This window comes from Eretmochelys imbricata, chromosome 10 (genome assembly GCF_965152235.1).
Source record: "Eretmochelys imbricata isolate rEreImb1 chromosome 10, rEreImb1.hap1, whole genome shotgun sequence".
Classification (NCBI taxonomy): domain Eukaryota; kingdom Metazoa; phylum Chordata; order Testudines; family Cheloniidae; genus Eretmochelys; species Eretmochelys imbricata.
In genome coordinates, this window is record NC_135581.1 from 78617052 (window position 1) to 78634250 (window position 17199).

Consider the following 17199-nt stretch of genomic DNA (forward strand, 5'->3'; position numbering starts at 1 on the left):
GATTCGTATCACATGCTCCCCAGAAGGGACAGGGAGGTGAAAAAAATCCATGAACATAACAAAAATCACAACGGATTTCCACTTCCAAACACAGCACACATCGCATGATCAGAGTGAAACTCTTCAAAATGCTGCCACTGCTGTCGCGAATGAGGATTTTGCAGTTCATGTGGGGAAAAGAAAGAAAACAGACAGCTAAGAGTTACGCAGGGGTAGCCCATTCTGCTGTGACAGGCCAAAAACTCATCTCTTAAAGTTATCTGTCAAACAGCAATCTCACTTCTTCGGCCTTTGCAGAGGCTGTGGACACAGTGCCCAAGTGCAGTCACATGTGAGGGAGGAGCTACGGTTTGAGAAACTTTGATGATCTGACATATTAGTCAGTGACAGGGATAGGTCACCTCCTCTAGCCAGGCCTCAGCTTCCTCCTCTCTAAAACGGGGATAATAACTCCTAGTTCATCAGAGGCAAAGCGTTGTGGAAGTGAAAAGTTCGAAGAACTCATAGAGGGGTTTGATTGCACTTTAATTCCTGGGCACAAGACAGAATTATTTCTCAGACAGAGCTGAAAGCTTCTGCAGTGACTAAAATCAGCTCAGTTATACATAAACTACCTAAAGTTCATTTTTAAAAAATGTTAAACTGTAGTTCCCTTCATTTGCTCTCACTTACCTCATGTGCCAACGTGCGGCTCTGAAATAACTGCAGATTCTCTCCAGGGTACGGTGTAGAATACCATGGGACAAGTCAGACACAGCGACTGCTACCCAGAAAAGCTCCGGTTTCAGTCCCATTAGGAACTTGAGAAAACTGGACAGGTAGCATCTGTATCTACTACTCGTTCTTTCCAGGAGTTACTTAGAAAACAACACTGCTAGCAATCAGAACATCGGTGAGTAGGTGGGAGCCAGTCGCCCAGGCCAAGGACAGACAGCAGCTCCTTGTGCATCCGTAAATACTCCAGGAGTGTGAGAGTCAAACGTCACATTCTGCATGTACAAAAAGGCAAGCCTAGCACCCGAGAAGTCAGGGTGCATCACGTTTCCATTAACTACCCTGCATTTCCCAGGTAATTGTGCACACTAGGACTTAATGAGAAATAATGAGCTAGCATGCAGCTCAATGTGGCAGCAAAGAAAACTCATAGGAAAACCTATCTAAATATTTCATTGCCGATGATGGTAGCAAGACTTGTCTCCCCACATCTCACAGCGCACAGCCCAGGAGAAGAGACAAGGAGCTCACAGATTGTCTGCACCACCACTGCAACATGGGTGCCCAGACTAGACCTGAGCGAGGACCACAGGGGCAGCCTACCAGGGCCTAATTAGCATTGCGTTAGAGACCCAGCATGGTCTCGGAGGATGGAGCACGTGAGCACTGCGTGGCCGTGGGCAAGTCACAAAACCTAGCTACACCTCTGCTGCCCTGGCTGCAGAATGGAGCTAACAATACTTACCTACCTTGCAGGACTGTGAGGGCAAAGCCTGGCCTTACCTACCACTCACTCCTCCCTTCATGTCATTTAGGGCAACTATCATTACGGTTCAGACGAACAGCCTCACCACTCCACTGTAAAACATGAGGGGGAAATGAAGGTGTGAAAGAAAGGAGACAATAAGAAGAACAAGACATTAAACTGCAGTGTCATCAAGATGTGCCGATACCTAGGTATCAGCGTAATGTTTTTATTGGGGATCTGAGTGTTTCAAAGCTGTGATTATGTGGCTGTGTAAACTGCCACATCATTGTTGGTCTGGTTTATTTTTAAAATTTGGCACATAACTGTGCTTTGGAATCTCAGCTTTCATTAACACCCATACACACACAAAAAAATTACATCTCCAGCCTTTCCGGTTGTGAAGAAAACCTTCAAAGCACAAAACAAATGGGAACTGGCCCATTTCTTGCCATGGGTTGGTCACACTGAAGCCCAATCAAGATGCTTGAAACGCCAGCATTGTTAACCATTCTGGGGTTCCTGCTGCACAATTTCAGTCTAAAGCAGCACATAGGACACCCTTATTTTGTAACCCCTGGTTCTCTTTCTGCTCCAACCCTCCTTGCTCTTTGCTGCTCTCCCTGCATCATGTCTAGAACCAGGGCCTGATCTTGCAATTACATCTGGGCAGGGAGACCCTATTGCACCTATGCATAAACCAAATGAAGTCAATGGGGCACCATGCAAGTGTAAACAGTCTGCCCATGTGGATCAGATGGCAAGATCAGTACTTTACTCTGCAAGCTCCTCTCGACAGGGCCCAGGTCTCATTTGTACCTAAAACCCAAACAGTTAATATTGCCATAAATCAGAACTAGCAGCTGCTGCTGGCTCCAGCATGCATCTTGATAGCAGGAGAAATTTAATTTAGTTTTGACGACTTCTGGCCATTTTGAATAGCTGCTTTTCTATTAAAAAGAAAAGGAAATTGACTATTTCCCACCCACCCATGCCATCTCTCTCATGTAAAGGCCACCAAAGCCTTGCAAAGTCTCACTGACTTTATCCAACTTTTACTGCTGTTGAGCGGGATTAGCGTTAATTGAGCTCACCTCACACTAGCCGAGGACTATTCATTAGTCACCAGCCTATAATCACCTGCATTTTCCAACACAGCCCATACATGTATCGCTCAGGTAACTCGGATAATCCAGGTCACATTTTTAAAATGAAATCTACAAGAAACACACCCACAACCACGCCTCCCACCCCTCCAAAATACCCAATTAGTTCAGCTTAGGAAACGCCATAAAAAAGTAATACGGTGAAATTTCCAGTCTAAGAAGTTTCTGGTGAGAATATTCCCTACTAGGGCAATGTACTTTTTTTTAAACCACAACCAAACACCACCCTGGGAGTGACAGGGTTCACGGGAGCAAGAGAGCCCCATTCTGGGGCACATGGATTAAGAATTAGGCCCAGATGGGTAGAACCAGGCTGCGTGGTTCCTATAAAGGAAGGACTGCAGGGTTAATGGGGAGGGATTGAGAGAGGAGAGCTGCCGCAGGGAGCTTATCCCCTGGGACTTGCCCTGAAGGGAGAGGGCAGCAGGAGTGGTGAGGTTCCAGGCAGCTGCCGGAAAGTCTAGAAGCCGCACTGAGAAAGCTTCTACGTTCAGCTTTCTGCAGCTATGTGGGTACCTGGCTTCCAAGCATCTGCAATAGTCTGGACTTCCTCAGTGCTAAGTGTCACCCAGCAATCCCTATGGTGTTTTTCTGCATTGGTGCATCTAGATGCTACGGCATAGACCAGGGTAAAAGGCTTCTCTAGCGTCAGGACACTAGTAAGGATGCCTACACTTTGTCTATATTTTAGCTCCCACTGCAGGTAGCATTCGTGCAGAAAACTGCTCACAATATTACTGGGTATAAACCCACTCAGGTTGCTAGCCCGTGCTGAAGCCTGCCACGCTTGCATTACTATTGTTACCCATGTTAGCTAGATTACAGCTGGCGTGGGGATGTCTCTCTTTGCTACAATTGCATCTTCGCGTGCAATGTAGACATACTGTTGGCAGCTAGCTGTGCAGCGCTGTTACAGCTTAGAACGCAGCCTCTTGGCTTTCCTAAGTACGGGGAAGGTGCCGAATTTGGGAACTAGAATGAAGAACTCAATGAATACACACGCAGCCAAGAGTCTCTCTCAGTCACTGCATCTGGGAAATCAGAACTATGCCATGGCAATGTCTCCACCTGCTGGCTGAAAGGAGCTTTACCAAAGTGCCTTGACTGGTACAGAAGAACAGAGAATAAAACAAATAATTTGACAGCTCACACTGCTGCTGAAGTGTTATTGAAAGCCTTTCACACTACATTGAACTCTCTCTGCTAATGCAAAAAATTCTGGCAGCAACAACAAACGCTAACTAAATTAGAAGCTATAATGTGCTGGCAGCTGGAAGCAACCTCCTCTAACTTTGTTTTGCGCATGTACAGAAAACCCAATGACAACACCTGAGACAACATTCCTATTCTGGTTTTCAACGAGTAACATTTGAAAGGGCATGAGATACAAAGTGTGCTCCTGTGGACCATTCATTAATGGATCAACATTTGACATTCTGGATCAAAAGTCTCTCTCCTCAGCAAAATGTTCATTGTGCATTACTTAGAGATAAGAGAGTACAGCACAGAGAGGAAGAAATAAGTTGGATTTACTCTGATCTAGGAAAAAAGGGGCTAAATAATTTAGATCAATATTTTGTGTTCTCTGACAAAAGCTGCAATCAATAAACAACTAGTTAGCAACCCTGAGAAAAAAATCAAACCAGAGTTTCAAGACGTTTACTTTTCCATCACAATCATTGTCAATGGCAGTAATTTACATGGCTAATACCTGAACCTGAACCCTTCCCATGCTGTTAAATATCTCTTAGGGCACAAAGAAGGCTCCGCCATCACTGTCTATCCTGAGCTGCTCTTTGTATGTCCTCTACGTTGTTAAGTCCCATAAGTTTTCCCACTCTGAATGAATTCCTCCAAACACTACTCAATCAGTCCCTTTCACATGTTCTTCCAGTTGCCCAATGGCTCACCTGCCATGGCAGATGGTCTGGCTTCAGTCTTAACACATGTCCCAAATATTTCCGTCTTCTTTTCTGGATAACTTGAGAGATAAGGGATTGTTGAACTCTCTGACAAATCTCAGCATTTGTTATAAGCTCATTCCATTTAAGAGCTAGTATTTTTCTGCGGCGTTTAGACATCTATCTTTCTCTTTGGTGGATTTCCAGCTCTCTCATCCAAACGTTAAAATGGAAATAACTTTGAAGTTGAAGATTTGTAATTTAGCCTTTAAGCTTCAGATTTTTCAATGACCAAATCTTGTTAAAGCTGATGAATGCAGCTCCTTGCAATGTGTGACATTATTTCCTTCTGAACATCCCCATTGGTTTGCACGTTACTGCTGAGGTACGTACATTGGCTCATTTCTTGTATTCCTTTGCTGAGTAATGCTGAGCTGGGATGTAAATTAGATTTGCTTTTTCAAAACTGCTTCTTAATCCCATGTTTTTTGCAATGTGGACAGTCTTTCAGTCTTCACTTGTATGCTGGTTGAGCGGTCACTTAGAAGAGCAACATCAACAGCAAAACCTAGACCTTCTGTTGTCATGCCATGCAATGCCTGTTTTGTACCTGTCTACCCTTATTCTCGTTGCAAAGTCAAGAGCGATGCCAAACAGGAGAGGTGAAAGAATGCATCCTTGTTTGACACCAGTGTCTATGTCTGAACCATTCAGTCAAGCCTGTGTTTACTTTAACTGGGCAAACTTCACCTTGATATAAAGCCTTTTGTTGGCATACCACAGCCTTTCAAGATGGCCCAGAATGAATTGTAATGGGGGCTGTGAAATGCTTTTTTGAAAGCATTCTATGAAGTTTAGGTGATTTTTGCCATTCGATTATTATTCTTAGTGTGAAAATGTGGCTAACACATGATCTTGTGGGTTGAAATCCAGCCTGCTCTTCCTTTAGATTCACCACAACCGCTTCCTTTATTCGACTTAAGATACTACTGCAGCAGACTACCTATCCCTGATAGGAATGTACCACCTCACAGTTATCACAGTCGTTTATGTCATCTTTCTTTGGTATTTTGACTATAATCCCAGGTTTCCATTGTTCTGGAGGCTTTTCCTCATCCTAGGTCTCATTAACTCAAGCTTTCAGCATTTCCCCACTCACTTGGTCTTCACCAGCAGCTTTCTCAAGTTTTAATATTTGTACTGATTTCTTTGTCAAAGTCAATAGTTTCTTTTGACATCGGTCTCTTTAGCACCTCTTGAAAGAACTCTGCCCATCGCTCTCTTTTATCTTTTTCTGTTGTTAAAGTATTTCCTTGTTTACATCATCCTGAGGGCCTGAGGGATAAACTTGTCAAGCAGGACCTTGTTGAGCTGATAAAGTGGTTTCCTATCACTGCCTAATAGCCTACATTATGTTTACAAAATCATTCTTGTGAAGGGAGATTGCAACTATTTTTCTGGTCAACGTGGATGAGAGATTTGCAGTCAGTATTTGATCAGATGCTGGATTTCTTGTGTCCCATTGATCTTCAATGCACATATCACAGAGAGAAAAAGAGGACTTGTGGCACCTTAGAGACTAACCAATTTATCTGGGCATAAGTTTTCGTGAGCTACAGCTCACTTCATCGGATGCATTCAGTGGATGCATGCAACACGGCTGCTACTCTGAAACCTATCACAGAGAAGTGCTGACTAAGCAATAATGCATGCTGCCCGTGCAGGTATGTAAATAAGCCTCTGCGACGTATTTGCTCTAGTGACGCCATGCATCGCCAGTGGGCATCTGTAACAAGGTAACTTCCTGTGTCTCAACAGGAGCGGACAATCGACCTCAACTGCAGAATGCTCTACAAAACACTGTAAAGGGAATAATATTGGACAATCAAACAAAATGGGGCCTCAGCACAAAGGCATTTGGCTTCCTGCAACGCAGGCCCCATCACACATCCAACACCTGGTTCACGCCAGCTGCTCCCCCACATGTCCATTCCCTCCTAAGTCTCCATCTCTCCTCCGACGCCCGGCATGCTTTCCCAACGCTTTGTCAGGAGCAGAGGTAGCACATGTGGCCGGCAGTGGCTGGAAACTAAAGTAGCTAATGGAACTAACACAGCTCAACTGAGTGACTTGGATGAGGAGAACAACTCTGTGTTTCATTTTTTTAAGTGGTTGTGATGTTAGCAGAATATGGAGTGTAACAAGTTGGAAACTCTGGGTTGGTTTGACAAACCCAAAGAAATGTGAGAATAAAAGGGCAAAGATTTCCAAAAAAGAGCACTTTTAATTCCTTCCTCTGCTAAAACCATTACATATTTTAGTTTTAAAAAATGTCATGGAAAATTCAATTATCCTCTGGCGACTCAGTGTGCCCAATCTGGAGATTTGATCCAGCCAGCCAGGTGTCATGCATAGGGATTTTAGTCCCGATTTAAGTGCAAATCTCAAGACAGTTTTAAACTATGGGGTCACCACTGATGCTCCCATGACAGATGGATAACCGAAGCCCTTGTAGGCAATCGAAGATTTTGGCCCAAAATACTTAATAGATTCAGAGGCGACAGCAGGAGAAATCCATTGCATCAAGTAATGACCTATCTGGTCACACCAATTAACTTAATTGTCTATTGATTGTTTACTTAAAGATTTGCAAGGAGGCAAAATCCCCAAGTACAGAAGGTAAAACACAAGACAGTTTGTCCCCTTCACATCCTCGCAGTAGTGGCAGTGAGTGTCAGGAGACCCCTCGAGGCAGAAGTATCCTGTTCTCAGGCCCTGTTCCTTCCTCATCTATTCGACAACTAATTCTTGAAACGTGATTGCTGCTTTTAACCCATGAAGACTTCCCGAGATCTTTCCCCATGTGGTGATCCATTTTAACCTGCTCATGTCTTGGATTGTAAAATTAAAATGGGGCCAAATCATTCCAACCCCACAGGGACAAAAGCCCAGCAGATCTGGGTAGGGAAGGGGGTAGGAGCCGGGGAGCACTGCCAGTCCTCACATCCAATGCTCTTTTCAGGTGGGCCAGAGAATAAAGAGGGTGAAGCTAGAGTAAAGGTGTATTTCACTGTGGGTGAAAGGTGAAAGGTGGGTTCCCTTGTCCAATGCTCCCACCCTCAAGCACCAGCATGGCACAAGGGAACCCACAGGAGCACAGCTCCATCAGAGCCATGCTGCCCTGGTCATAGTTTTTAAGGCCAGAAGGGACTGGGGGAGTGGCAGGAGGCAGTGTGGGGCACAAGTCCGCTGCGTAGCCTCCTGCAGACTGCTGCATCCACAGATTCCATGGGTCAAACCCCTGCCAGCTTCTGTGCTGGAACAAACTTTGCTCCCCCTCACTCCCGAGCCTCAGCGTTAGCAAACGTGCAGCGCCACCAGCACTGATGCAGGAGAGACACGTCTCTTAAATATTAACAACCCTCAGACGGTGAATCTGTGTCACTGAATTAAAAAAAAAAAAAAAAAAAAAAGCACAAGACAGACCCGGAGCTTCAATGCCTAGGTTACATTTAAGAGGCAGAGCCAGGTAATGTGGGCCCAAAATGCAGATCTTGATTTTTTTTTTTTAATGCACCTAATGTTAAAATCAGGCCATACGCTGGGCAACGGGGTACATCACTCCCTCCCCATGATGGGCACTGGGTCATGTTGATCACCCACTACCCCGGGCAATGAGGTACTCAGCCTGCAATCCTTAGCACCCTTGGAGCAGTGTTGGACTTTTAACAGAAAGCAGATCCATAGTGAATCAATGGGGTTCCCCAGATGTTAGAGCAGGGAAGGCTTTAGCCCAGAAACAGAGAGAAGCCCACACGCATAATAGACACAGAAATAAAAAGTTCACAGGAGCGTCTGTAAATTAGGAACGTCACCTATCCACCAACTGCAGGCAAAGGGCCTTGACTCTGAGATCTGCGAATGACAGAGCATGAGATACATGGAAAAACTAGCATCGGGGATAAGGTGGTGTGTGGAAGACTCCCCCCTCTGCTCGGGACCAAGCCTTGTCATGCAGATTTGCTGTGGACCCACACACAATCAGCAAGTCAAGCCCTGCAGGGAATTTCACTTCTCAGCAGCTGTCACTCTAACAGATTCTTACCTTGCTTAATGTAAACACTGATTAGCTCTTCCCCAGAATGTTAAGCTTTTGTTTCTCTCTAGAAGCCAACAGAACTTGACAGTGTTTGGTTTCAGCAACCCAGCAGGGTAAATGCTGGTGAGGTCTCCTCCCTGACACCAGGAAGCTGTGCACAGAGTGATATTTAGCATCCCTAGGATCCGTAGAGAGCTTCCAGATGGCACCCGACTCATAAAGCTGATCAGAGATATGATCACTATGGATATTATAGAGGAATGAGGGCAAAGTCAGTATTACCACACTGCGGGGCTGAGTACCAAGAATCAATTACCACACCAAGAGGACCAGACAAAGGGTCAATCCTGCAGATTACCTACACCCTCCACCACCAGAATGAGGCCCAATTTCTCATTGTCCATCCAAAACTAACATTATATTCCTTGCAACTTTCCTGGCTCTCCTCCCACAATGACCCACATGAGACAACATGGGACAAGCATGCTACACAAACCACTATTTGCTGCTTTTCTACTCAAACGTTTCATGGTAGAGGATGGGAGGAGGAAAGCAAATCAGAGGAAAATGGAACTTTTTTTTTTAAATGAATAATTTAGAGGTTGAAAAGCTGTACTGCCTAAATGACAATGGGCATCACCATCATTTAAAAACATAAACCAGCTATAGGTTGATAAATCAGAAATCAACGTGTTTCGGGTTACTGAAGCATGGGAATCAAATAAACGCTATAAAGTTACTTAGGGTGACAGAGTTCTCCACACATTCCCAGCCCCTTATGACATTCCCTGACAGATAGGCAGGTAAATATCAGTAGTATCCTCCCTTTACAAAATGGGGAAACTGAGGTAGAGCGGTTCAGTGGCCTGCCCAGACCCAAAAGCGTCAACATCAGAGCTCAGGGATTCCTGGCTTCCAATCCTGTGTTCAGACTGTGCTCTCCCTACAAGAAATGGAAAGCACAATAGCGAGAAAGCCACTTGATGCAAGTGCTGGTATCACAATAAAACAATGCTTTGGGGTTGTTGTTTTTTTTAACATAAAACGAGATTAAAAAAAACCAAATTATAGACACCGGGCCAAGTTCCTCTCCTGAAGGTGACAGAGTTGCGTCAGAGTTGAATTTGGCCTAATATGTGCTAGGCAAGAGCTTATAACAAAGATTTACCATTTTCCCTTTAGTGTTACAGCTGACTGTAAAGCAAACATTTCCTTTCCACAGATACAAAAATGACTAAGATGATCATATTGGATTTGTAAATGTTTTGGGTTACCCTTCCCCAGCAGGACTAAGAATCTCTTTCAATTACCCATGCAAAAATCCCCTAACTATAATACTTTTCCATCACCCACAACCCCATGCAAAAGTTTGGGATGGAGTCCAACAACAAATTACAATGAGATTAAATATTAATTCCCATCTTAATTATGGTATCACAGCCATTAAATGCTACAAGAGTGTGCTGAGTACAGGCTGGATCTTCTCAGAATGCTAAGTACTTGCACTAGTGGAAATCCAGCTACATTTTGCCTGTGGCTGCTGTGAGCAGCTGTCTTCCTATGGCTGACCATCACCTACGGGGCACACCACTCGAAGATTCTACTATTGTACATGAATGCTATAGTGGCCACGGTACCAGGGGGTCACAATCAAACTTTTACGCACACACACAGGGCAAGCCAGTAGTCTATGTCTCCATGGATTTCTAGTGCGCCCATCTCCATGGCATCTGGGTACCAATGTGTTCTTCATCACTGTAGCATTTAAGTGCCACACAATCGTTAATGGAGTCTATCCAAACAACCCTCTGGAAAAAAAGCAGGTACTATCCCCATTTCTTTTTAAGACGGGCACCTGGGACACAAGGGTAAATGAAGTGACTTGCCCACGGTCTCAGCAGAAGCTGAGTTGGGAACTGAATACAGGACTCCCGAGTCCCAGTTCAGTGCCCTACCCCCTAGACCAAATTCCCATAACTCGTATCAAATTTCACTGCAAAAAATAGGAGAAATGTGGAAAGGGTTTTTGGTTTGTTTAAGAGTTTAATTTTTTTTTCTTATTGCTTCAGAGTAACTTAATAGTGGTGGAATAGGAAGGTATAAAAAAAATTAAAAACATGGTGAGGCAAGCTTCTCCATGAGGAGCTGCAGGGAGAAACCCCGAAACATGCGATTTCCCCACTCACCAGATGCAACAGAAAAGAAAGAGAAACTACGCCAGAAAGGTTTCAGAGTAGCAGCCGTCTTTGTCTGTAGTCGCAAAAAGAAAAGGAGGACTTGTGGCACCTTAGAGTCGGTGCCACAAGTCCTCCTTTTCTTTTTGCGACTACAGACAAAGACGGCTGCTACTCTGAAACCTGTCATTATGCAAGGCACTGCATTTAGCCGTATGGAGTGGAAATCTATCAACTTCATGAAATTTTATTATATATGCCAGAAAGATTTTTACTTTAGAGACCTGCGCTTGGAGGTTACCTATTGATCTGTCAGAAAGACGGTCTGTCACGACAGCCACAGCACAACCGCAGCAAACTCAAGACTGGGAAAGACCTGCACCTGGAAACGAGCCACGTCTGAAATCAGATTATGATGTGCATCAGTACATGGCCTTTCACAAGGGCACTGCAGATGCTACAGGGATGTAGCACACAATGGAAAACGGAGGCTCCAAGAAGTACAGCTCCCCTCACCCCACCGTGCAAACCAACATTTGCCCACCCTCCAAAAAAGTCGGCAATCAGGTGATGCTACATCAGGGCAGATGAATCTGCATGCAGCTGACGGCCTGCAGTGAACAGGCTACCATGGCAAAAGACAAGACATGTGACCTCTGGGACAATAGCAAGACTGACTGTTCTAGGCAAAGGCACTAAGCATATTCAGCACTCCGCAGGGCTGTGGAGCCAGCAAGAATGCGACAAGAACAAAACAGAGCGAAAGTTAGGTAATAGAGGAAGAAAACCAGTTCAGAAACCACAAAGGAGATTTTACAACAGACACCAATTACATAAATCTAGATGGATTTCATCTTATCGTTCAATTCTAAAGCTAGCTCTCTACCTCCCGCTGCCCAAATGCAACCTGTATCCCTCTAGAGAGCCCCATGGGAAGCAAGCAGTACAAACCCCTTTGGCAGGGCCAAGCAAGAATCTTTCAAAAAAATCCTTCCTGGCTCTTCAGAGAAAACTGTATCAAATTAGACAGCAGAAGGTTTTGCAAAATATTGGGCCCAATCCTCAGCATAACTTCATTAAAGTCCACGGGGGAGGACTTTCCCACTTCAGTTTCTTCGTATCTCATACCCCCTGATGCTTGAATTTTGGATTGAAACAAGTGGCCATGGGGTCCAGTTCACAACTTTTAAAAAGCATTTCAACCTTTCACAGAATGAATCTGAGATTAAAGCAATTCAAGACTTTTGTTTTCACAGTAAAACCCACCTGCTGACCATACACACACACACCCCCCCCACCACCACCAAAACCACCAACTTCACTGCTGGACCTTTCTCCACATTGTGCTATATATTCCTGCACTGGGGTGAACCAGCAAGTAACAATAGTATCGTAGAGGTCATTTTTTTTCCAGGCACAATAACAAATAGCCAATAATTAAAAAACAAATGTTGACTATTCTCTTTACACTGATTTCAAAAACTGGGCAAGCCACCATTACACATCCAAGAGAGGGAATTCCAGATTCCTTCTTGAATCTTGTTTCAAAACTAAAGTTTCAACCCTTTAAAATCATTATTATTGATTATAATAAGTATTGCAGTGGTACCCAAAGGCTCCACCCATTGTGCTGTTTGTTCAACATAAGAACAGCCCTACTGGGTCAGACCAAAGGTCCATCTTGTCTTCCAACAGTGGCCAATCCCAGGTGCTTCAGCGGGAATAAACGGAATAGGTAATCATCGAGTGATCCATCCCCTGTCACCCACTCCCAGTGTCTGGCAGCCTGAACACTGCTCTCCATCACCTCCCTCATCCTCTGCCTCTCCCCTACACTTCTCCTGCCATCTGCGCCTTTCCTGCCATACAAACACACAAGGAACCATGGCTCCTGACCCAAAAATCTGACAAGTTAATTTTGAAACAAAAAACTACAATCTTGTACCATGAGCACTGTCTGGAGCTAAAAGTTAAGGCCACATGCTCCAGAGCATCTAAAGAGATGCTCCCCTTGGATGACAATGGGCAACTTTCCTGTACCATTGTTCATTTACACACACAGCAACAGTAAATTTTGTGAGCATGCAATTCTGCAGCTACATTATGCAATAATCTGGCCCTTAAAATAGCATCAGTAGGATTCAGCATCAACTCCCAGTATAGACAACAAGAGCAGTCCACATCTCTCAGGATTAATACATCCCTGCATCCATCCACTCATATTAAAAAGGATTATCTTTGCAACTTTAAGGGCTAAAAACTTTAATAAATGGAAACTTCTACTCTGCTGAACCTGAATTCATCAGAGGACTGAATAAATACATGAAGTGAAACAGGCATGACGCTCCTGGCTTAAATCTTTGTTTTGTGTGTTTATCTTAAATCAAAAAAAACCTAAGTCGAGCAGACATTTAACACACATGCTATTGCAACAGTGAAGTTGTAGCAACCCATGCCTCTCTAATACTTTTTCAGAGATGCAGTTAAACGCTTAAATGGGCAAGTGTACACACTGGAAGAAGCAATGCATCCAAAGGTCCACAACGTGAACGAACCTTGGTGAAAGCTTCTGTGGTTAAACACAGAGTCAAGGATTTAGATCCGAGAGATGTGTACGTGAACACGTGCACACCGCTCATTCATGTAACCAATCCCTACAAAGAGGGGAGTGACTGGTATGTTTATTATTGGATTACTTGATTGATCAACTAAATATTTGCTAATATGGTAGAGCTAAGAAACCTGCATTGGTAGGCAGTAAGCTAGCGAAGTGAAAAGTAAAGTCATGGCGCTTTTTTTTTTTTTTTAAGGTATAAAGGGGTACCTGGGCCTGACTGGAAGATATTCAGAGCAAGATTTCACGCTCACCAAGAGGTTCCCATTTGAAGAAGGGAAGCTGTTTCCATTAGCTACACAAAGCTTTATGCAGAGCTTCCCCTGCTTGAAAATTACACCTGGATGTTTTGCTGAGCGTCACAATGAGCATGCACAACGCAACCGCCTTGCAGAGCCCCGCGGGAGCACCCACTGTGTCCCCACTAGCCAGGAGCTGGCATTTCAGGCCCAGACCTTCGGAGTCGGCCGGTGGCTGCATCAGAAATGCGGATTTGAGTTCTCATCGCCCTAAGATCCAACCAGCAAGTTCTCCTCCGCAGACAGAAAGAGATCTCATGCTATGGAGGCAAGGAACAGCCTAATCTCAGAGCAGCCTGAACACTGCTCTCCATCAATCCTCCCTCATCCTCGGCCTCACCTGGCCTCACCCCCCTCTCTCCCCTGCTGCCTGCCCCTCCCCTCCCCTCAGTGCTGAGCCGGCCAGAGGGAAATGGCCCCTCTGAATTAGCCCACCCAAATCTAGAGAGGAGAGGCCAGGGCTCCCCTTGTGATAGGAGCCCAGCAGTAGCACTGGACCCCGAAACCCAGCTAGCCTGGGAGCCCCGCTCAAGCCTGGCTCAGACCCGAAGGCTGGGGGTGGGCACAGGGTGGGGGGGGGGGGACTGCTCTCCCTGCCTTTGGGGCACGTGGCTAACCCCCACCCCCCAGGCCCACAGACAGAGGGATTCCCCCTCCACAGCCTCCCCCAGCGCTGGCCAAGGGGGCAGCTCCCACCCCAGGGCGCAGCTGCTGCTCCTCTTCCCCTTGCAATGGCTGGGGCAGGCAGCAAAGCACGTGGCTGGAGCAACACCCCCCCTAAGCTCCAGGAGAGACGCCGGGGGCCAGCAGCGCCCCGGGGCACAGGCCTCTTCTCCCCTGGTCTCCCTGCGGGGGGAATGGGCTGCTGCCAGGAGCCCAGCCCCCAAAGCAACCCCCCCGCCCCCGGGACCTCCAGCCCGGGCTCCCCCTCTGCCCTCGCCCCGACACGCCTGGAGGCAGCGCCCCGCTCCGGAGGGAGCCGCCCCGCCCGGGGGCAGCACATGGCCCCGAGCGGGCTGCGGGCACCGCTCCGAGCTCGCCCGCCCGCCCAGCGCAGCTGTAAACGCGGGGTGGGGGGGCTAGTAAATTACCCGCCCCCCCCCCGGACCCGCACGGAAATTAACTCGGGATCTGCCTGGCCGGGCGCCCCCTTCAAATCCCAGCCCGGCCCCGCGAACTTTTCGCAACACATTTTGTGTCCGTCCCCCGGCCCCGCGCCTGCCCCATGCCCCAGCCCCGCCGGGCACCAGGCGCTGCCGAGCCCGGCGGGCTGTTTCCCCGCTTCCCCGCCGCGCTCTCGGGGCTGGCCCCGCTGGCGGGCGCAGGGGCCGGGCCGCCCGGGCACCGGGGTCGGGAGCGGCTGCCTGGCCGTGCCCGCAGCGGCCGGGCTCGCTCTGCCGCTCCGTGCCCCAGCAGCAGCCCCCCGGGAGGTGCAATTCCTTCCCCCCCCCCCCCCCCGGCCGGGCAGCTGCCTTATTTTCTGGCCAGGGGTGAGGTGCACGCTCCCATTGCCAGGCGGAGAAGGAAGGGAGCGGAGCGGGAGACGGAGCCTTCCCCAGCTCTGCACTAGCCCCCTGTGTCGCTTGCTCAGAGGAGGAGGGCAAGGGGCTATCCCCCTAAATACAGAGTCCTCCCCCCCCCCGCCCGCAATCACCCACACCCTGATCCCCCACCCCTGCACACAACACACAGAAGAGAACCCCAGCACCCCTGATTACCTTCCACAGCCAGGACACAGAAGGTCAAAGAGAAAAAACAGAGACAAAGCAAGTCCTCCAGCGCCATGTAAACCCTTAAAATCTCCGGGGGGGGGGGGAAAGCAGGACTCCTTGACTGTCCAGAAGAAGAACATTTAAGAGGGGAGCTGAGTCTCCCTCCACTCCATCGCCATCTTGTGTGAATATTAGAGAGTATGTGAGTTGCTTGCACACATGCACACACGCACACACACACACACTCAAGTCCCACTTTAGGTGTCCACTAGAGACGCCTGAACCTCTGCCAACAACCCAGCGCACACACCCCCCTTTCTGTTTCTCCATGCAGCAGCGTGCTGGAAGCTTTGAGGGAAGCAGATTGGTCACTCCTTGCTGAAGAGCCCAGCTCTGTGTGCAGGGTTAGCAAACAAGAACCAGAGCATGACAAAAATAAAAGGACTGGTGGTGGGCTCTGTATTTCTTTGTGGGTCTGGAGAGGAGGAAGGGTCATCTCCCGCTTGCACACCCTGCCAGTATTTAGCAAGGCTGGGTGACCCAGAAGAGTGCTATTTTAAAAAAAATAAATAACGGACTATGTATTTATTCATTCAACAGGTTGCTAAGAGCTTCAGGAAGTCTGACTCTATCCTCCCTTCCCCCAAGAATTTGTAGGATTTGAAGGATAAAAACATTTCACGCTTAGCACTTTTCCTCTTCAAAGTGTTTTGCAAACACTAATGGAGAAGTGGCAGGTCAATTTCAGTCCCAGATTAGAATATTTTTGGAGAGGGAAATGGGAGCACAGTCCATCCTTTACAAAAAGATTGCCCAAGAAATGCTACCAGGAGGGAGATAGATAAATAAATAAATATTTATGGGGAAGCAAACATTTCCCTGCAAAAACCCAAGCGTTGCAATATTAGGCTAGCACACACAAAAATCTCAGAGATTAGAAACAAACTGAGGGTTGAACCTCAGCCAAACTGACCCAGAGGGATCTGATTGCAGGATAAGGGGCTTCATTTTATTCGTTAGGCAAGTGCCCACTGACTTGAATGGGAGCTTAGGGCAGTAAGGACAGAGATGTCATTGAGCAAGGACCCCGGCCTTTGGCATATTGGACATAAACAGTGTAATCAAGTACCTGCTATTATAGATAATTTTGTTAAACAAGATTTTGAACCCAACGTTTCTCCTCTTGTCACCTCCTAAGCGCGGCTGTGGGGCAGGTTAGATCAATGCTCCAGTTACAAGCTAGATGCCACATCCAGTCGTATTTCCCAGTGGGTGTATTCACCCTATTCTCTTTTTAAGGGTCACCCCCTAGTCCCTCACTCTCTACAGGAGCAGAAGGCTTGCTAGGCAGCCGAAGAAGCACACAGGGTGGCTGGAGCTGTGGGAAGAGGAAGATCTGCACCCTGTGGAGCTATAAGGCTGAGGTCCATGGGGACAGCTTTTTCTTTACTATGCAAAGGGGTTTTGAGGGGGGCAGAGCTGGTGGATCCATGACAGTACAGATCCACTTACACACGCACACACACAGAGCGGAGTGGGGCAGGGGCCAGCAGCAGTCACAGAGGAGCCCTGCTGCTCCACAGGCCAGGATCCCCCTCCTCCCCGCAAGCCCTGGCTAGATTTGGACCCAAAGATCACGCAAACGCGAGAAGCACTGACTATACCTGGTGTAAAAAAAAAAAAAATCTAGGGATTATAGTTTGATCAAAATTGGAGCTGCCGGCCTGAGCTGGAGCCTCAAATCACCCCCCACCTGGAGCAAATCCACATCCAAA

At 47.0% G+C, this 17199-nt stretch overlaps 1 protein-coding gene across 1 annotated transcript in view; it reads right to left on the bottom strand.

The window, feature by feature from the left end:
- IGDCC4 (immunoglobulin superfamily DCC subclass member 4) overlaps positions 1-15497 on the bottom strand; it is a 176887-nt gene extending 161390 nt beyond the window's left edge. The window contains exon 1 of the mRNA XM_077829341.1: positions 15431-15497. Coding sequence (XP_077685467.1) covers positions 15431-15497 — 67 coding nt within the window. The remainder of the gene's footprint in view (positions 1-15430) is intronic.
- Between the last annotated feature and the right edge of the window lie 1702 nt (positions 15498-17199).